This window comes from Podarcis gaigeae (genome assembly GCF_964106915.1).
Source record: "Podarcis gaigeae genome assembly, chromosome: 13".
Taxonomy (NCBI): Eukaryota; Metazoa; Chordata; class Lepidosauria; order Squamata; family Lacertidae; genus Podarcis; species Podarcis gaigeae.
The window spans coordinates 12,097,075-12,118,447 of NC_139689.1; the positions used below are offsets into that span (position 1 = coordinate 12,097,075).

Here is a 21,373-nt window from a genome sequence, read left to right on the forward strand (position 1 = left end):
TCATTTGGTCACTTTGTTCTCCTTCAGTCACATTTTTGCTGAAATAGTTTTATTTGGTCACAATCAGGGCTTCTTTTCAGCCGAAACTCATATCACTGGAACTCATTTTTTACATCTCTCAGGTGGGTGCTGTTGCCATTCTAAGAGAATGAGTGAGATGTTCATTGTGAGTTCCAGCACCCATTTTCCTATTTTTTTATGTTTCAGTGATGAAAACTAAGAACAATCATGGAAGCACAAATTTTTAAATTATTTATATCTTTCTTTGTATTAAATGCTCTCTGGTGTTCAGGTCAGGCCTCACTTCAATAATGTAGCATTTGGGGGAAAAGATGCAAGCCAGTAATCCAGCACTAGAAGCCAAGATGGAGAAGATCTCCACAGCCACCATGTATTTTCCTCTGGTGCTCAGGTAGGTTGGAATGAAGGAGAGCCAAACACTGCAGAAGACCAGCATGCTGAAGGTGATGAACTTGGCTTCGTTGAAACTGTCAGGCAACTTCCTGGCTAGGAAGGCCACCGTGAAGCTGATAGTGGCCAGGAATCCCATGTAGCCCAAGACACAGTAGAACATGTGAACATGCACTGATTGCATGTCCAAATCTGGAAAAGGGGGGAAAGTTGCTAACCAAAGAACACAGAGCCCTACTTGAACAATGGAGCCGGAGAGGACAATGGAATAAGCCATTTTTTTGCCTACCCACTTCCTGATTGTGGATCCTGGCTTGGTAGCCATGAATGCCAAAACTACTGATATGGTTTTGGCCAAGATGCTAGAGAGGGCCACAGAGAAGACAATGCCAAAACTTGTTTGTCGGAGTGGGCAGGTTGCCTCCTTAGGTGTTGCAATGAACATCAAGGAGCAGAGGAAACACAAGAGGAGGGACACAAGGAGAATGTAAGTCAGGCTTCTATTGTTGGCTTTGACGATGGCAGTGTCCCAGTGTTTAATGAAGATGCCAAACACTAGAACTGTGATCAGAGACAACAGTAGTGCCGAGGAAGTTGAAATGATGGCCAAAGTTTCATCAAAGCCCAGAAAGTTTGGTATTTTAGGAATGCAATTATCCTGGTCTTTGTTTGGATACTTATTTGGTGGGCAACTGATACAAGTTTCCATGTCTGAAAAGACAAAATGAAATTACGAAGAAAATTCTTTAAAAAATTTGTCATCAGGAGTTCATCTTGTTTAATTTTCTTTAGCAGGGTAGCTTTAAAACCTCTAGCCCAAATATGGAATTTCTACACAGAAGATATCTCTGTTTTAGTGTTCCTCCTCCTCTTTTTTAAAGAAATCTATGTAAAATGCAGTATGTTCTTTGGTAAAAACATTTTCTTTAGGATGTTTCAAAGATTAAGCAATTATCTGACTTTTAGAAGACATCTGAAGGCAGCCCTGTTTAAGGAGGTTTTTAATGTTTGAAGTTTTATTCAGCTTTTAGTTCTCTGTTGGGAGCCTCCAGGAGTGGCTAGGGAAACCAGGTCAGATGGGTGGAGTATAAATAATAAAATTATTATTATTATTTATTATATTGTAAACAACAATAATAACAATATAGAAATCCATTACTTAACCCTCCCCACAGCAGAATTTTAATGACAACAAAATTTTAAGGATCTCAGAATTTGCTAAATAAATTGTGCAGTTTGGTCTATCTTAACATGACATTTCTCACCCTTTTCACTTGAGTACATCCCGCTGGGACATGGATCACAATCATAGCAACAAAATTTACTTGTTTCCTTTTTTTTCTTCCCGTAACCAGGGTGGCAGTTGTCATTACATACTGAAAGGGGTGGCACCTATCCAAATATATAGAATTTAGAATTTAGTTTTTTAAAAAATGTTTTGGAAATTTAATCTTATACCAGGGAATGTATAAGCAATAGGAGGACCAATAATGCAAAACATATGGTCCGTATTTGCACAGGTGGCACATACAATGCGATAAAAAGCAGCCACATTGCATCAAGTGAAGGCGCTGCACTGCTGTCTGAAGGTTGTGTTGGACAGGATGGTGGCTGAATCCTTATGTGTCCAAAGTTCTTTGGTTGAGTGGTTTCTGTCTCTCAGAAGGGATTGGACTCACTGTGAAGGAATACGTTTGTATTTTGGAAGTACTTTGCGATTTCAACTCATCACCAGGGTCTCAAGTGGCTTCTGTGATTGGGGGCTGCTTATGCCCATCTTAGGTTTATGCACCAGCTGTAGCTATGCCTAGCATCATGCAAACTCCAGAAGATTATAATGTTCATTTTAAGCCCAAGCAATGCTGTAACAAGATTAGCATTGTATCAGATTCAACTAAGCGGAGATCTGCCTCTGGGACTTCACACAAAAGAATGGCTGACAACAGTATCTGATAGCCATTGGTCCTTAATGTGAGATGTCTTCTGTGCATGTTGCTCTTTTTTTATTGTGGCTCATATGTTTATTTAGTGTTAGGCCTTACAGTATTCCTTAAAGGACATTGCTTACTCCCTGGTGGCTTACAAATAAACAATATTAGGAATTTCCCTATCCTATACAATATAATATCACATACTGTACAAAGCAAATTGTGATTAACATCAACTGGGCAACAAATAGGATCTCTTAAACTAACATGCTACCATGTTCCCACAAGTAAAGCCAATAGTTCAAACATAGATTCTCTTCATTAAAATACTATCCATCTATAACCATGAATGTTGGCACTTGAGCAATTTATTTCCTCACCTGAGTCAAGTCCCTGTGCCACTTAATCTGTCCATCACTAATGGTGAGCTCTTTCCCTGGAGGGGTCTGAGGATCCAGCCTTCCCACTTTGATCCTGATGTAGGATCTATTTGGGAAAGTGATCAAATTTGTAATATCATAACCAGCTGCTAATTCTCCACGTTCATTTAATGTAATTTCATCACCAACAGAGTTGTTGAATGAGATCTTCTGTAGGAATGAGTGGAGCTAGGTGGAAAGAGAATCAAAAGGTCTATAAAGTATTAAAACATTCTGATTAAGATTGCTGAATAGCTTTTCTAGATGCATTTAAGATCTTTATAATTAGGGGTTATAAAGTTTTAATTCAAAGTATAGTTTATGGCAGTGTAGAATTGGTAGAACCATTCTTGTTTTCTGCAAATGAAGGAATTTATACCACACACACCACATATGGAGCAAAAGGTACATGCTGTCATGTCAAAATACTTCTTTCATGCCCCCTTTCCATTTCACTTTTTAATCAGTATTGTGTGATGATATGTTTTGCATAATTGAGACTGGTCCGGGACATATTAGAATCTTTGCAATTGCTTCTCCTTGCCAATATCTCACTTCTAAGAGGAAGATGGTCTAAGGATCATATTTGGAGTGGACATGACAACTGAGGGGTTTTAAAAAGTTAATGTTATGACAAAACCTCCCAATGATTTATGTTCTGCTTAAGGAGCATAGCCTGCAACTCAGTAGGCATCTTATTTAGATTTGAGGAGGCCATTCAAAAGTCTCCATTACAGAAATCAGGTAGGATATGTTGAAGGAAATTCTTTGTAAGCAGGTATTTTTGTCAGTTCCTGGTGGCTGAAGGATGGATGGCGGCTAATGGATTGAGGTTGAATCCAGACAAGACAGAAGTACTGTTTTGCGGGGACAGGGGGCAGGCTGGTGTGGAGGACTCCCTGGTCCTGAATAGGTTAACTGTGCCCCTGAAGGACCAGGAGCGCAGCCTGGGAGTCATTTTGGACTCACAGCTGTCCATGGAGGCGCAGGTCAATTCTGTATCCAGGGCAGCTGTCTACCAGCTCCACCTGGTACGCAGGCTGAGAGCCTACCTGCCCGTGGACTGTCTCACCAGAGTGGTGCATGCTCTAGTTATCTCCCGCTTGGACTACTGCAATGCGCTCTATGTGGGGCTACCTTTGAAGGTGACCCAGAAACTACAACTAATCCAGAATGTGGCAGCTAGACTGGTGCCTGGGGGCGGCTGCCGAGACCACATAACACCGGTCTTGAAAGACCTACATTGGCTTCCAGTACGTTTCCGAGCACAATTCAAAGTGTTGGTGTTGACCTTTAAAGCCCTAAACGGCCTCGGCCCAGTATACCTGAAGGAGCGTCTCCACCCCCATCGTTCTGCCCGGACGCTGAGGTCCAGCGCCGAGGGCCTTCTGGTGGTTCCCTCATTGCGAGAAGCAAAGCTACAGGGAACCAGGCAGAGGGCCTTCTCGGTAGTGGCGCCCGCCCTGTGGAACGCCCTCCCATCAGATGTCAAAGAGATAAACAACTACTTGACATTCAGAAGACATCTTAAGGCAGCCTTGTTCAGGGAAGTTTTTAATGTATGACATATTAGTGTATTTTTGGTCTGTGTGGAAGCTGCCCATCTGGCTGGGGAAACCCAGCCAGATGGGCGGGGTACAAATAATAAATTATTATTTTTATTATTATTCCTGCTGAATCAAATGACTGCTGTCTCATTTTAGGCACACCATTGCTATTCTAACTTTTCGCTTGTGCATATCAAAAAGTGGATAAAAGAACTTTGTTCAGAAGACTCCATTGGAAGTGTTAAGTCTGGTGATAAATTTTTAAATTGAGCATGAAAAGCATCTCTTTACTGATCTGTATTACATGACATTTTAGAAGCAATTTTTCAGAGGTTTTGAACAATCTCTCTGGATGACAATAATTAAACCCACTATTCTTGAGACTCTTGAGAGTCCCATGAACTGCAAGAAGATCAAACCTCTCCATTCTTAAGGAATTCAGCCCTGAGTGCTCACTAGAAGGACAGGTCCTGAAGCTGAGGCTCCAATACTTTGGCCACCTCATGAGAAGACTCCCTGGAAAAGACCCTGATGTTGGGAAAGATGGAGGGCACAAGGAGAAGGGGACGACAGAGGACGAGATGGTTGGACAGTGTTCTTGAAGCTACCAGCATGAGTTTGACCAAACTGCAGAAGGCAGTGGAAGACAGGAGTGCCTGGCGTGCTCTGGTCCATGCGGTCACAAAGAGTCGGACACTACTAAACGACTAAACAACAACAACAAACAAATTTATTGAGAAGCTGCAGTTTGTTATTCTAGGATGCGCCTCCTACCCTATATTACTTTTTTAAAAAAGGTATATTGGGAACTTAGAGATGCTTTTTCAATATTGACAGTTTGAATAATTAGTTATATCTAGTGCAATGCGAAACAACTCTATTGCCTCATTCACCAATGGCTTCCTTCTCTGCAAATTAAGAGTTGATTTTTCTGATGCTGTTGCTGGCGTTGGCAGCACAGAGAAGGTTTTTCAAAGTTTGTATGGGTGAGTCAGAAAGTTCTTAAGAAACTCAAAGAGGGAAGGGAATTGCCTATATTATTTCTTATCCTTACTTAACATCACAAGGTGGCCAAGTGGATAATGTGTTTGATTTTAATTTGCTTTCTCTTTTTAGCTTATGGCATCCCTATACTTTGCTAGACCAGTGCATACAATCAAAAGGTAGGAAAAGGAAAAAGAAGACAGGCACACCTTCCTAGCAAATATCTTTAAACAATTAGGCCACATCTAACCAAACTTGGTTTGGATTTCTGTTACTACCCACCCCATGGTTACTATGCACCCCAAAGCTATAAAAATTGTCTAATTAAATGTCATTTGAAATATTTGAAAACACTACTTTCAGGACACAATAGAGAACACTTTGTAAACCAAACTTTTTTTTTTACAGCAAACACTACCTTCCAAGGCTCTATATTCTGAGGAGATCGTCTCCCTGCAGCCTCCATTCTTCTGTGGTTGGATCCAGCCAAGTGCCTATGTAAGGCATGTGCCAAAGCAGAGACAGCATTATAGATACTGTAGCTGTGGCTGGTCATGCACATTCCAAAAAATGGTGCAGGAAGGCTCTCCAGCATTTCCTCTCCAGTACAATGCTTAGCTTTGTATGTTGACTTAGTAGAGTCTGCAAATGAACAATCGAATGCTTGTTCCCAGAAACCTGTGATAAAGCCATTTCCCTCTTCCCAGGAAGGATTTACATTCTGCAGAAAGTATCGGAAGTCATGAATTTCCTTGGAATGAATTGCAAAGGAGATAGCACCATGGAACCTTTGTATATTAACATCAATCAGTTTCTGAAGAACGTATACTATGAAATCAGTTTGAGCTGTGGTAATCCATACTTTTCCTTCAGGTAAGTTCTTTTTGGACTGGGAAAGTATGAACTCAGTTAACTTCATTATAGTTAGAGCAGTTGACAACCATATAATAGATGCACTTTCTCCATATACAACAACTGCATTTGCTTTGCTTGTTATGAAAGCTGGCGACAAAATCCTTGTCTCTCTCAGCATATCAGTTATCTTACCAGTGACATGCACATGGTATTCAGCTCTTTCTGTGAATGCTGAACAGATCCCATTTTTGAAAAACATTGGCTCAATAGCATTCAAGAAACGTTCTCCAGCTTCATTAGCAGGAGTGATGAGCCCAACCCATTTCCATCCAAAATGCAGAAGCAACTGGATAATTCCTTGATACTGAAGAGCTTCATTAGGAGCCATGTGGTAAAAAGAAGGGAATTTAATGTGATTATTCATGGATGCTTCAAATGAACCATATGAAATCTGAAGAATAAAAAAGAGAACCATTCCAAATGGATGGAAGAACCATTCCAAATGGATGGAGGAACAAACATATTTATCACACATGTCGCAAATTTACTGATCTTGCTCAATTTCCCATTTCATATGGAGAGCATTTGTAGTTAACATGTCCCGATCTTATATGATCCACTGATAATATTTTCCCAGGATCTTATATGATTCCATCTGGTTGCCCCATTTACCACCTTGGCAGCTTTGAATCAATCTTCCCTTATATGCATTAAGCACACATCCTTAGTAACCTATCCCCTTTCATGCACATTGTTAGAGACCCCCATGCTATAACAACAAACCCTTACATTTCAGTTCCTTTCAATTGTCCCTGTTATACCACTCCAAATTTATGAATCAATAGACTCAAGAGTGAATTATAGTGTGAAATCTCAATTTTCTCTTACCCAGAATGTTCCTACCTGTGGAATTTTGTAAAGACCCAAGATGTCTGCCATGCACAAGGTGACCTCAGAGCTCAGTCCCCCAATGACTCCTATTACATTTTCCTGGGAGCCACATTTGTAGTTGGGGACAAAGCTATGTGTGTTAAACAGCAGATCCAGAGTGGTGCGGTAGGTCATCTTAGAGTTACAGTAGCTGTCATAGATGTGGAACCCAAGAGTGACATTGGGCAAGACCTTGGGATTCTCATTGATCTCATCAATCGCAAACACCAGGGCAAGGATGTGCTGGAAGAACTTTGATAACACGCTGTGAACAAAGTGGCATTATTTCATGCTGAAATAAAATAGTGCACATAATCTAGTTTTGAGAGGTACAACTTTCAAACTATTGTGGTATATAAGGACTATAAGGAAAGGCAGCAAAGTTAGTCATGAAGTAAGTATTACTGTATTGGAAAGATGGGTCTTGTTTTGTTCCTTTAGAATGTCTGGATTCCTCTTTAGCCCAAATCTGTTTATTTAATTCCTCAAACACATAGATTCTGAAGAGACCTATACAGAATGGGTCAGAAATTTTCTTGAATTTAACTTTATCTTTTGCATTTCTGACCATGTTGTTCCTTCTCTGTATTCAGTTTCATCTATAATCATGTGCTTTGTCATATGGTTATGCTACAATTTTTGAAATTATTGCTGTATCCCTTTGGCAGTAGCTTTCTCTGGAAATGGAAATTTGCATTAAATGATAATAAAGCTCATGATAGCTGCCATTTTAAATGCAAAGTATCAGGTTTTCAAGAGAATAAAGATACAGCAATGGAGAGTTTCACATATCATATTTCTACCAAGTATGCCTACTTGTGAGCTAGCAATGATGGTTGTGAAAGGCTCTGATCCCATGTTTACAAAATGCTTTGAAACCATTCTCCATTACTAACTTACCTCTGCTTCTTTCCAATAAAAATGAACACAAGTATTTGACCCCCGCCCCCAATTCATCAAGGAAACACAGGCTGGCTTTCACTTGCTATGAATCCTCATAACACCCCCTAGGCTGTAGATAACCCACAGTTTTATCTATGTAAGAAGTTTTAGCTATTTAAGTCTCACCTACCTGTGTTGTACACTTTTTATCTGCAACTGCAAGTACACTAAGTAAAAGTTATTGGTTCTTTAAACTTTAAAAGGGAATGTCTTGCATAGTTTTTATAGGAGAAAAAAGGAGAACTAATTAAAGGATCAAACAACCCAAGGCTGACTTCTGCACACTCTGGAAATGGGAACTAGAGTCTAATTCCCACAAGAAGTGCATCTGGCAACTTCACTAAGTAGCTTTCAGCAAATACTGAAGAGGCACCTCCACACTCTCCAAGATTCCCTATTTTACAGGGACGTCCCTGATTAAGAGAAGCCATCCTGGTTTATGATTGGATCCCGGAATTTCCCAGTTTTCCTTAGGATGTCCCTACTTTCATTGGAGAAATGTGTGCGTGGGGGTATGGAGTTATCTGACCCCCGAGCCATCTGAAGGCAGTCATGTATAGGGAAGTTTTTAAATGTTTAATGTAATATTATGTTTTTATATATGTTGGAAGCGACCCAGAGTAGCAACCCAATGAGTTGCAGAATTGGATCACAAAATCTTAATGATTCCTAATGTCCAAGTGAGAGTTTAGACGTGGCTTGTATGCGCAGATGTTTCTCATACAGTCTATCAAATCTTTCAAATAAATACAGTCAATTGATTAATACAGTTTATTAATACAATTCTAAAACTACTCATTCAAAACAAAGTATATTTCAGTCAAATATAAAAATGTAAAGAATTAATAAAATCCTATTAAGGACTATTTACTTACAGTGGGTTGTTAATCAAGGCTTCAGAGGGGTGTATATTAAATAAAACATTGGGGAAGACGTAGCGGATATGAGATGCAATCCCACCAATGACAGGGTCACCCGGCTCATACCACTCATGTGGAATAGGTACAGGATTAGTTGTGGTAAAATGAGCACTATGCACTCGGCACACCATGTTGGGGAAGAGCAGGAGAAGCAGCAGCAGCAGCAAGGTTCTACACATGGACTCTTCTTGGCCTCTCTACAATATCATTATCATCATCATCATCAGCCTGATTTGAACAGCATGGATTTGGAGGCAGCAGACCCTGCCAGTTCAGTGCTTAAAGGGACATGCATGCATCTTATCATTAAACACTGTTGCAAAGACCGGCCTTGAATGGTAAATAAGATGAAGTGATTTGAAATTTTGCCTATACAATCACAGAGCCTTCTCTCTTCTGCATTATTCTGTCTATGAAACCTTTCAGGCTTGCTTGCTGATTCTCCCCCACCTGACATTTAGCCTTCTAGAGCATTGGCAAGGTGACTTAATTATTGTAATTTTAATAATTACAGGGGAGACAATCACTTGCATTTTTTTTACGGACTCCATGGCGCATCATCTTTGGCAGAACTGTCAAGTAAACATATTTATCACCTCATGGAATTATAGCTTAGGAAGAACATGACTTTGCTTGTTTTTTGTTGTTTTATTTTGTATGCAACCATGTAATTGAGAAGCGAGAAAATGGAGGGGTGGTAGATACTGCTTCTTGTGCCTTCGTGGATACCTTGTCATCAAGGTGTTGATGGAAGCAACATGATAACTTTCTATTTGCGTGGACAGGCGGAGTCCCCAGATCCCGCGCGGTCCCCCCGTCATGTGGAATAACGACTCAAGACAATGTGCTATGGGATTAAATTGGCCACAACTTTATTAAATTTCAAATGTGGGTAGACCTTGGCTCAGGCATTGGGCGTTCTCCCTCCCCAGTCCCCAGCTGGGGACCTAGGGAGCATCAGGGTTATCCAGTGTGTGTGTGTGGGGGGGGATGGGCCGGCTCTGGAGAACATATGTTCAAACAGAGATAGCCGCCCCCGTTACGCCGCCGCCGCAGGGGAGAGCAATGACGACCTTTCGGCGTACGGTCAAAGCCTCCCTTCAGAAAACCCCTTTAACGGGGAACCCTGGTATCGCCGCCGCAAAGAGGAAGATGGACAAAAGGATTCCGCCCAAGGCCTGATACCGCCAAAGTTGTGACGTTTTGCTACGGGAAAGGCGAAACCTGCCAATGCAGGGAAATTCCTTTCCGGCCCTTTAACAGTGACCTTAACGTAGCAGCGCCCGCATACCTGTGAAGAAAAGTTAACCTGCAAAACCTGTGAGGAAAAATTAACCTGCAAAATAAGACATTAACTGAGGGTGGGTAGGGTGGGAGAAGCTCTGGAGCCAAGTGAGAATTCCCAGGTAAGATCCTCCCTCCTTTGTGTGGGCAGGTAATCCCTCCCCTACCTGGCCTGGTCTCCTTGGCAACTCTTCCCCCAGGTGGGATTGGACAACTGACTGAGGTAGGCGGAGACCTCCAGGTATCCCACCTGAGGGAAGGCAAAGCCAAGCCTATGCTGTTGGAGCCGCTCCAGATCTAGGGGCTGCATGCGTCCACGCAAAGGGCACCCCCCGTTTTAAGCGGGGAGCGGTCATTGTGTGAGCAGCAAGTTCTCACCAAGAACAATGGCTTCTGGGTACCTAGGTCAATTGTATGAATGTAATGGGGGAGGGGAACTGGATAATTTTGGGGAGGGGATGTCTTTGCCATTTCACACCGGGTTCCCTTTGATCCTTCGTTTGACACATCACCCAGCCTATCACTTCACGGGAAATTAGCTTATATTAATCAGCTGCTGATTCAGGGGATTAGAGATGTCTAGTACATAGTTTGGCATCCCAAACCCTAATTAAATTCTGACACTTGCTGGGTCCAGAATTTATAGTGGCCTGGCAAACAACAAGCTCTATATAGCTTCATAAAAATAAATAATAAGTTTCTGTTTCCATCTCAAAGTTTCAGTTTCTTCAGTTGAACTTTGCATCCGCTTTTCAACTGTTTTTCACATTTGGTCAGAACAGCTTCTTTAAAGAAGAGGCAACCATTGTGCAACCCAGAAATTAAAGATTTTTATTACATAAATAAGATGTTCATCATTTAATCCTAAATTGCTGAAATAGTTTCATTTGGCCACATTTTCTAATTGATTTACATATGTTGATATTTTGATGTAGAATACAAAAAACATGTATGAACCCAGAAAGTCTTCTGTTTATAACTTTCTTTGTATTAGATGCTACTTGTGGAGGATTGAATGACATGGCCTTTGATGATGTTAAATCAAAGTCAGTTTAGATTTTAGTGAAGTTGCCTGTCAGTGTGAAGCCCAGATCTATCATTCAGAACTACAATAGCTTCAGGCATAGAATTCCTGGATTCTGGATCCTGGATCCTGGGTCCAGCACATCCTTATGCCCACACAGCTGCAGCAGTTGCTCTAGTCATTGGTTGGATAGGTACAGGTAAACTCTGCATCAATCACTATCTTCTAGGAAGCAGAGCCGGTCCAGAACACTTTGGTGCCTGAGGTAAGCCACAAAATGGCATCTCCATCCTCTCCAGGGTAGAAGGAATGAGTGAATGTCTCCATCAGGAACAAGTGGGGAATAAAAATCAACATTGGGATCTGCTGCACCTGTGGATCTTGCCACCAGCGATGGTTGCCTCACCTTTCCTCATGGGAGGACCAACCCTGCTTGGGAATCATACAACACACTGTTATCCTCAATCCCTTTATCTTCCCCTTGTAGTGTAGGAACTTATTACTTTGAGTTTGAATGCATGAGGATATTACTTTAATTGCACCCATGGTTCTATATATTTTGAACTATGCTAATCAATCTATTGTTAAAAGATCATTTATTATTTTGTAATAAACCAGCTCCATGGGGAACAGTCCAGTTTGTGAGAGCTCTTTACTGGGCATAAGATAATTTGGGCCTATTCTCAGAGCTGTGTCCAGTTGACTCCCGCAAAATAGCTCACAAGGCAGTGTGCTTTAGTGTCAGTGAAGCTCAGATGCTGACAGGAGAAGAAGAAGCAGGCACAGGGAGAGGACAGTTAACAGCAGAAAGTAGAGAGGAGGGGGAGAGCAGCTGTAATCTGAGCTCTGACCAAAGGGACAGACAGATGTGTGAGAACTCCGATAGTGGGCAAGATGTTGGAATGCAGGAAACACTCTCTGCCAAATCTCATAGGATTTCAAAAGGGGCAGAGACACTTGAAAGATACCGGAAGAGAAAGCGGGGGCTTCTGTGCTTGGGAAGGGGGAGGAGCTCAGTCCGGGCAACATCATCTTCTGGGGAGGACGATGAGTAGAGGAGCTCCGTCCTAGTTTGTTATTGTAGCAATAAATCTGAAATAATTAACAGCCAGAGTAGTCTCGCGTTTGTGGGAGAGACCAAGCCGTAATATTTAGGGGTGAGTTAGTTTGTAGACACAAATGGGGATTCCAATGTACACTTGTCTGACCTCATGTTCCTAAACTGATACCAAGAACATAAGTGAAACTACAAACACATCTGTCATTTACATATTTCTCTCTATCAGTTGCTCTCTATTGTTGAATTAAGGCCTCACTAATATAACATAGCTTTCTTATTTAGTTTCTTAAATAATTAATATATCACTTAGTAAAAAACAACTCTAATACTTAACTCTTTATTCATATTAGCTGTCTAATCAGAATAGCTATATAATAATGTTGATGTTTCTCTTTCAATTTCAGAGTTTCATTGTCTTCAGTTGAAGTTCAGAAGGTAATGTGAACATTTGCCTCATTTTGTCTGAATGGCCTCTTAAAATAACATGCAACAATTTTGCAGCCCAGAAACAGAGCACAAGATAGATGAAATATTTTCATTTGGTCACATTGTCCTCATTCATTCACATTTTTGACATTTCATTGTTGAAAATTAAGAACAATCATGGAACTACAAATTTTTATATTATTTATATCTTTCTTTGCATTAGATGTTCTCTGGTGTTCAATTCAGGCCTCACAAGAATAATGTAGCATTTGGGGAAAAAGATGCAAGCCAGTAACCCAGCACTAGAAGCCAAGATGGAGAAGATCTCCACAGCCACCATGTATTTTCCTCTGGTGCTCAGGTAGGTTGGAATAAAGGAGATCCAAACACTGCAGAAGACCAGCATGCTGAAGGTGATGAACTTGGCTTCGTTGAAACTGTCAGGTAACTTTCTGGCTAGGAAAGCCACAGTGAAGCTGACAGTGGCCAGGAAGCCCATGTAGCTTAAAACACAGTAGAACATGTGGACGGACCCTTCATTACATAACAATATAATTTCTTCACTCATTGATTTCATGTCCAAATCTGGGAATGGGGGAAAAGTTGCCAGCCAAAGACCACAGATCCCTACTTGAACAATGGAGCCGGAGAGGACAATGGAATAAGCCAGTTTTTTGCCTATCCATTTCCTGATTGTGGATCCTGGCTTGGTAGCCATGAATGCCAAAACCACTGATATGGTTTTGGCCAAGATGCTAGAGAGGGCCACAGAGAAGACGATGCCAAAACCTGTTTGTCGGAGTGGGCAGATTGCCTGCTTAGGTGTTCCAATGAACATCAAGGAGCAGAGGAAACACAAGAGGAGGGACACAAGGAGAATGTAAGTGAGGCTTCTATTGTTGGCTTTGACGATGGCAGTGTCCCGGTGTTTAATGAAGATGCCAAACACTAGAGCTGTGATCAGAGAGAACAATAGTGCGGAGGAAGATGAAATGATGGCTAAAGTTTCATTAAAGCCCAGAAAGTTTGGTATCTTAGGAATGCAATTATCCTGGTCTTGGTTTGGATACTTATTTGCTGGGCAACTGATACATGTTTCCATCTCTGAAAAGACAAAATGAAATTACAAAGACAATTCTTAAGAATTTTAGTCATCAGGAGTCCACCTAGCTAATGCTCTTTACCAGGGTAGCTTTCAGTCTTCTAACTCAAAGACTTTCGTCTGAGATATTTCAAAAATAGATCTCATGCATCAAATCTGGAATTTCTACATAGAAGATATCTCTATCTTTTAGTGACCCTCCTCCTCTTACTTAGAATGCTCTGTAGTGAAAACAGAGCAACATTACAGCTGAAATCTTGTGAGCCAAGAGAGGTCCACTGAATGAGACATCTACTCTCTCCCCAAATTGCCTTCTTCTTCGTGGAGTGACCATCACTTCTATTCGATCAGAATTTAGTAGAATTTGGATGTAAAATGTATTACGTTCCTTTCTGAAAAAATATTTTCTTCAGGATTTTTTTAAAGATTATATTGTAAACAATGAGAACAATACAGAAATAAATTATTTAACCCCCACACCACAACATATTTTAAGGATCTCAGAGTTGGCTAAATAAATTGTGCAGTTTGGTCTATTTTAAGATGACATTTCTCACCCTTTTCACTTGAGTACATCCCGCTGGGACATGGTTCACAATCATAGCAACAAAATTTACTTCTCTCCTTCTTTTTCTTCCCGTAACCAGGACGGCATTTGTCATTACATACTGACAGGGGTGGCACCTATCCAAATATATAGGAATAATTTTGTTTTTAAAGGTTTTATGGGATTTAATCTAACATCAGGGGATCTATCAGCAATAGGAGGACCAATAACGTGAAAACTATGATCCATATGGGCACGTGGAACATAAAATGGGATAAAAAGCAGCCGTTAAGCATTATTAGATTTGAGTATAAATTAGAGGTTCTGCTTCTACTTGCAGAATTGTTTCATGAATGTTCTACCAGAAGCATCTTGCGTAGTTCCATGGTTTTTGGGCTGTGGTTCCCCATGAGGTTTCAGGTTCTTTCATCTTTGTGATTCAACATTTATATGAAACAGTTAGGGGCTATCTTCAAGGAATCTGGAGCACAGTGTTCATATGTATACTGATGATGTATACATCCCTTGGAATGAGGAGAAACAGTGAAGGTGCTGCACTGCTGTCTGAAGGTTGTGTTGGACAGGATGGTGGCTGAATCCTTATAACTCCAAAGTGCTTTGGGTGAGTGGATGCTGTCTCTCAAAAGGATTGGCATGCCTTCTGGGAGGGATTGGACTCACTGTGAAGGAAGAAATTTGTAGTCTGAAACTACCTTGAGATTCCAACTCATCACTAGGGTCTCAAGTGGCTTCTGTGGCTGGTCTGCTTATGCCCCTTTTAGGTTGATGCACTAGGTAGATCTATGCCTAGATGTATACCTGCTGCACATAGCATCATGCAAACTCCAGAAGATTATAATGTTCATTTTAAGCCCAAGCAATGGTGTAAAAAGCTTAGCATTGTATCAGATTCCACTAACCGGAGATCTGCCTCTGGGACTTCACATAAAAGAATGGCTGACAACAGTATCTGATAGCCATTGGTCCTTAATGTGAGATGTCTTCTGTGCATGTTGCTCTTTTTCGTATTGTGGCTCATATGTTTATTTAGTGTTAGACCTTATAGTATTCCTTAAAGGACATTGCCTACTTCTTGGTGGCTTACAAATAAGCAATATATAGAAAGGCAATTTTCATATCATATACAATATAATATCACATACAAAGCAAATTGTGATTAACATCAGCTGGGCAACAAGTAGGATCTCAATAATAATAATAATAATAATAATAATAATAATAATAATAAAAGTATTTATATCCTGCCCGCCCCACCTGAAGCCGGGCTCAGAGAGGCTAACAACAGTAAAATGATAAAACATTCTAAAATCTAAACTAACATGCTAGCGTGTTCCCACAAGTAAAGCCAATTGTTCAAATAGAGATTCTCTCCATTAAAATACTATCCATCTATATATTAATTTCCTCTAAAAAAACCCCCCACTTTTCTCTCTGAGGAAACATCACATTTAATCAGGTGCTAAGTGAAAAAAGCCTCCTTGTTTTCATTGCATCCCATTTTATTTGGATAACCATGAATGTTGGCATTTGAGAAATTTATTTCCTCACCTGAGTGAAGTCCCTGTGCCATTTAATTTGTCCATCATTAATGGTGAACTCTTTGCCTCGAGGGGCCTGAGGATCCAGCCTTCCCACTTTGACCCTGATGTAGGATCTATTTGAGAAAGTGATCAAATTTGTAATATCATAACCAGCTGCTAATTCTCCACGTTCATTTAATGTAATTTCATCACCAACAGAGTTGTTGAATGAGATCCTCTGTAGGAATGAGTGGAGCTAGGTGGAAAGAGAACCAAGAGGACTATAAAGTATTATAACATTCTGATTAAGATTGCTGAATAGCTTTCCTAGATGCATTCAAGATCTTTATAACTAAGGGTTATAAAGTTTGAATTCAAAGTATAGTTTATGAAAGTGTAGAATTGGGAGGACCATTCTTGTTTTCTGCAAATGAAGGAATTTTATACCATACATGACACAGTCAGATTGATAATTTTTGAATACATTCGAAAGATAGGTTACCTATTGTCACAGTAAAAAACTTCTTTTATGCCCTTTTTCCATCTCACTTTTTAATCAGTATTATGTTATTATATGTTCTTGGATAATTGGGACCAATCAGTCACATATTGAAATACGTGCAATTGTTTCTCCATGCAGATACTCTAACTCTAAGAGGAACGTGTTCTAGGAGAGGGGAGATGACAACTGAGGGTTGTTTTTTAAGTTAACATTATGACAAACCCCCTCTTTAATTTATGTTCTGCTATAAGAAGCATAGCCTGTGATGCAGTAGAAATCTTCATTGTTTGTTTCCTTAACAGGATACCTTTTATTGTTTTATTTATAACTAAATACCAACTCACATAAAATATCAAGGCAGGGCACAATAGTGAACACTTTGTAAACCAAACTTTTTGTAACCACAAACATTACCTTCCAAGGCTCTATGTTCTGAGGAGATTGTCTGCCTGCAGCTTCCATTCTTCTGTGGTTGGATCCAACCAAGTGCCTATGTAAGGCATGTGCCAAAGCAGAGACAGCATTATAGATACTGTAGCTGTGGCTGGTCATGCTCATTTCAAAAAATGGCGCAGGAAGGCTCTCCAACATTTCCTCTCCGGTACAAGACTTAGCTATCTTTGTTGACTTTGTGGAGTGTGCAAGTGAACAATCAAATGTTTGTTCCCAGAAACCTGAGATAAAATCATCTCCCTCTTCCCAGGAAGGATTTACATGTTGCAGAAAATCTCGGAAGTCATGAACTTCCTTGGAATGAATTGCAAAAGAGATAGCACCATGCAACATTTGTATATTAACATCAATAACTTTCTGAAGTTCATATAAAATGAAATCAATCTGAGCTGTGGTAATCCATACTTTTCCTTCACGTAAGTTCTTTTTGGACTGGGAAAATATGAACTCAGATAACTTCATCAGCTTTAGAGCAGTTGACAACCATGTAATAGATGCACTTTCTCCATATACAACAACTGCATTTGCTTTGCTTGTTATGAAAGCTGGCGACAAAATCCTTGTCTCTCTCAGCATATCAGTTATCTTACCAGTGACATGCACATGGTATTCAGCTCTTTCTGTGAATGCTGAACAGATCCCATTTTTGAAAAACATTGGTTCAATGGTATTCAAGAAACGTTCCCCAGCTTCATTAGCTGGAGTGATGAGCCCAACCCATTTCCATCCAAAATGCAGAAGCAACTGGATAATTCCTTGATACTGAAGAGCTTCATTAGGAGCCATGTGGTAAAAAGAAGGGAATTTAATTTGATCATTTGTGGCTGCTTCAAATGCACCATATGAAATCTGAAAAAGAAAAAAGAAACCATAAGGAATTGATGGAAGTATTCATAACAAACCTATTTATCCCACACATCTCAAATTTACTGTTGTTGGGTTGTTTTTTTTTTTGGGGGGGGGGACCCACTTCCTCTTACATAAAAAATACACAAGCAATCTTGCTCAATTTCCCATTTCATATGGAGAGCATTTCTAGTTAACATGTCCTGATCTTATATGATCCACTGATAATTTCACCCCAGGATCTTATATGATTCCATCTGGATATCCCATTTACCAACCTGGCACCTTTGAATTAATCTTCCCTTATATGCATTAATCACACATCCCTAGTAACCTACCCCCTCTCATGCACATTGTTAGAGACCCCCATGCTATAACAACAACAAACCCATACATTTCAGTCCCTTTCAGTTGTCCTTGCTATGCCACTCCAAATTTATGAATCAATAGACTCCTACTGGAAAGAGAGCTGAAGAGTGAATTATAGTGTGAAATCTCAATTTTCTCTTACCCAGAATATTCCTACCTGTGGAATTTTGTAAAGACCCAAGATGTCTGCCATGCACAAGGTGACCTCAGAGCTCAGTCCCCCAATGACTCCTATTACATTTTCCTGGGAGCCACATTTGTAGTTGGGGACAAAGGTATGTGAGTTAAACAGCAGATCCAGAGTGGTGCGGTAGGTCATCTTAGATTGATAGTAGCTGTCATAGATGTGGAACCCAAGAGTGACATTGGGCAAGACCTTGAGATTCTCATTGATCTCATCAATCGCAAACACCAGGGCAAGGATGTGCTGGTAGAACTTTGATAACACGCTGTGAATAAAGTGGCATTATTATGTGGGGAAAGTAAATAGTGCACAAAATCTACATCTGAGAGAGAGAACTTTCAGAGGAAAGATGGGTCTTGTTTTGTTCCGTTAGAATATTTGAATTGCTCTTTAGCCCAAACCTTTTTTATTTTATTTCTCAAAGACGTAGATTGTGAATAGATCTATACAGAATAGGACAGGAATTTTCTTGACTTTAACTTCATCTAGAAATAACTGCTGTGTCATATGACTATGCTACAGTTTTTGAAATTATTGCTATATCCCTTTGGCAGTAGCTTTCTCTGGAAATGCAAACTTGCATTAAATGATAATAAAGCTGATGGCAGTTGCCATTTTTAATGCAAATCATCAGGTTTTCAAGAGAATAAAGATACAGTAATGGAGTTTCACATGTATTTCTACCAAGTATGCCTACTTGTATGCTAGCAATGATAGCGAGTGTACTCTCTGCTTCTTCTTCCCCTCAGAATGTGGGATGTTAGCATCCAAAATGCATATGTAAAAGGTTAATTTCAAGAGCTGTAGAACTCTGTGAGGTCATACAAGTTGTGGAAGTTATGACAGTTGACAGTTATGGCAGTTAACTGAACAGTCTTAACAGTTGGAGCAGCATTTATGAACTGTTGTGCTGCTCTCTGCCTCAGAGATGACCAGAACTGTACACAATATTCCATAATTAGTATAATAGCATTATGATGTGTACAGTATCCCTTTTTAGATGAGGTGACCGGAACACAGTATTCCAAGTGTAGTCGCACCATAGATTTTTGCTTTTTCTGAACCTTTTCCAGATGTACAATATATCTTTTTAGATGAGGTGACCAGGACTGTACACACTGTTCCATAATTAGTATGATAGCATTAAGCCTTGGGTGGTTTTGTTTTCAGTCCCTTAAGACTTAAGTGAGGATTTCTAGAATGGAATTTGTCATTTCCACAGTTTCTATACACTGAGTCATTATTTTCAATGAGCTATCCATTACTGTCCCAGTATCTCATTTGTGGGCAAACACCCCCAGTTTAAACACCATAGACTTATAAGAGAAAGAAGGATTATTATTATTTTTGCCCAAACATACATCACTTTACAGATTGAATTACATTCATCATTTAACTGTCTATACATCCAGCTTAGCAAAATATGTTTGGAGCTCTTCACAATTCATTTTTGTTTTAGGCACTCTGAATTTTTTTTGTCGCAACAGCAAATTTGACTGTTTCATTTCTTAGGTTTTTATGTCGCCCTGTTCTATTCTTACTCAATTTTCTCTTTGCAGAATTGGATCACTAAATCTTAAGGATTCCTAATGTCTAACTGACAATGCAGACATAACCTGTATGCACAGATATTTGTTATATCATCCATCAAATCAATACAGTTCTAAAACTATTCATTCAAAACAAAGTATATTTCAGTCAAATATAAAAATGTAAAGAATGAAAAAAATAATATTAAGGACTATTTACTTACATTGGTCTGTCAATCAAGACTTCAGAGGGGTGTTTATTGAATAAAACAGTGGGGAAGAGGTAGCGGATATGAGATGCTATGCCACCAATGACAGGGTCACCTGGCTCATACCACTCATGTGGAATAGGTACAGGATTAGTTGTGGTAAAATTAGCACTATGCACTTGGCACACCATGTTGGGGAAGAGCAAGAGAAGCAGCAGCAGCAAGGTTCTACACATGGACTCTTCTTGGCCTCTCTACAATATCATTATTATCATCAGCCTGATTTGAACAGCATGGATTTGGAGGCAGCTGATTCTGCCAATTTAGTGCTTAAAGGGACATGCATGCATCTTATCATTAAACTCTGTCGCAAATACCTGCCTTGAATGGTAAATAAGATGATGTGATTTGATATGTGACCTGTACAATCACAGAGCCTGGCCTCTCTCTCCTGCATTATTCTAACTGTCTATGGAACACTGGGAGACTATAAACATTTCAGGCTTGCTTGCTGATTCTCCCCCACCTGACATTTAGCCTTCTGGAGCATTGGCAAGGTGACTTAATTATTGTCATTTTAATAATTGCAGGGGAGACAATCACTTGCAATTTTTTCCGGACTCCATGGCGCATCATCTTTGGCAGAACTGTCAAGTAAACATTTGTTGCCTCAGGCAATTCTCAGTTAGGAAAAGTAAGATTTTACTAGTTTGCTAGGTAAATCACTGAGATCAGATACCAGCCTCGCAAACTGGCGCAGGGCTGGCAGTGAGGTGTGAAGAGCCAAAGTCGAAGCTCCTCCTAAAAAATGCACCTGGGTCCATCATTCTTTAATTGAACGCTTGACCCTTCTGTGAATCCCCACCAACCCAAAAATATATATGGTAAAATGAACTTCAAGGAAAAAGCAGTCACTATACAATCCAAAACAGAAAAGCAAAACAGATGAAAAAGGGCTGATATCCAACTGCATCCATTTATAAATGGGACAAACTTCTACGAGTGGAGAAGAAAGTGCAAAAGAGCTATTACACAGTGGTACCACATATGGTTCATGTGCAGAGGGTCTGACATTCAATACCTAACATCTCCAGGTATTGCTGGAAGAGACCCCACTCTGAAACCTTATAAAGCTGCTGTCCATCATTGTAGACAATATGGAACTAAATGCAGTAGTGAATTGGTTCAGTATAATCTAGCTTCCCTTCCTTCTCCTCCCTCTGCAGCTTCCCATAGGAGGGTACCCATGGTGTGCAGGAGAAGCAGAGGAAGGAGAAATGAGGGGTGAGGGGAAAAAGACTTTCTGCTGACTATCAGGCAATGGCTTTCCCCACCTGCCTTGCCCCACCCTTCAGCCCCAG

The 21,373-nt window shown here is 40.2% G+C and overlaps 1 protein-coding gene and 2 long non-coding RNA genes across 5 annotated transcripts; 1 reads left to right on the forward strand and 2 right to left on the reverse strand.

Annotated features, from left to right (window-relative positions):
• The first annotated feature begins 62 nt into the window (after positions 1–62).
• On the forward strand, positions 63–13,045 carry LOC310829118. Of its 2 annotated transcripts, XR_014557158.1 has the most exons (3): positions 63–412; positions 5,698–6,162; positions 12,954–13,045. It is a non-coding gene; the product is annotated as an uncharacterized lncRNA (long non-coding RNA). The 2 variants fall into 2 exon arrangements; XR_014557159.1 differs by lacking the exon at positions 12,954–13,045 and having other exon boundaries at positions 5,698–7,851.
• LOC310829119 lies at positions 621–7,176 on the reverse strand. 2 transcript variants are annotated; one of them, XR_014557160.1, is made up of 3 exons: positions 7,048–7,176; positions 5,708–6,595; positions 621–2,947 (listed from the first exon to the last, which is right to left on the reverse strand). It is a non-coding gene; the product is annotated as an uncharacterized lncRNA (long non-coding RNA). The 2 variants fall into 2 exon arrangements; XR_014557161.1 differs by lacking the exon at positions 621–2,947 and adding an exon at positions 4,602–4,676 and having other exon boundaries at positions 5,028–6,595.
• On the reverse strand, positions 11,071–21,221 carry LOC310828783 (vomeronasal type-2 receptor 26-like). The gene is made up of 6 exons (XM_083706623.1): positions 20,028–21,221; positions 18,248–18,539; positions 16,837–17,724; positions 15,949–16,176; positions 14,390–14,516; positions 11,071–13,834 (listed from the first exon to the last, which is right to left on the reverse strand). Exons 1-6 carry the CDS (start codon positions 20,246–20,248, stop codon positions 12,933–12,935), a joined length of 2,658 nt encoding a protein of 885 aa, XP_083562749.1. The 5' UTR covers positions 20,249–21,221; the 3' UTR covers positions 11,071–12,932.
• Positions 21,222–21,373: the final 152 nt, after the last annotated feature.

Coding starts and splice junctions, on each gene's coding strand:
- LOC310828783 (XM_083706623.1), bottom strand. CDS start 20,248: ATGTGTAGAACCTTGCTGCTGCTGCTTCTCTTGCTCTTCCCCAACATG. Junction 18,540..20,027: donor GTCTTGATTGACAGACCAAT/GTAAGTAAATAG, acceptor CTTTATTCACAG/CGTGTTATCAAAGTTCTACC. Junction 16,177..16,836: donor AGAACATAGAGCCTTGGAAG/GTAATGTTTGTG, acceptor CTTTCCACCTAG/CTCCACTCATTCCTACAGAG.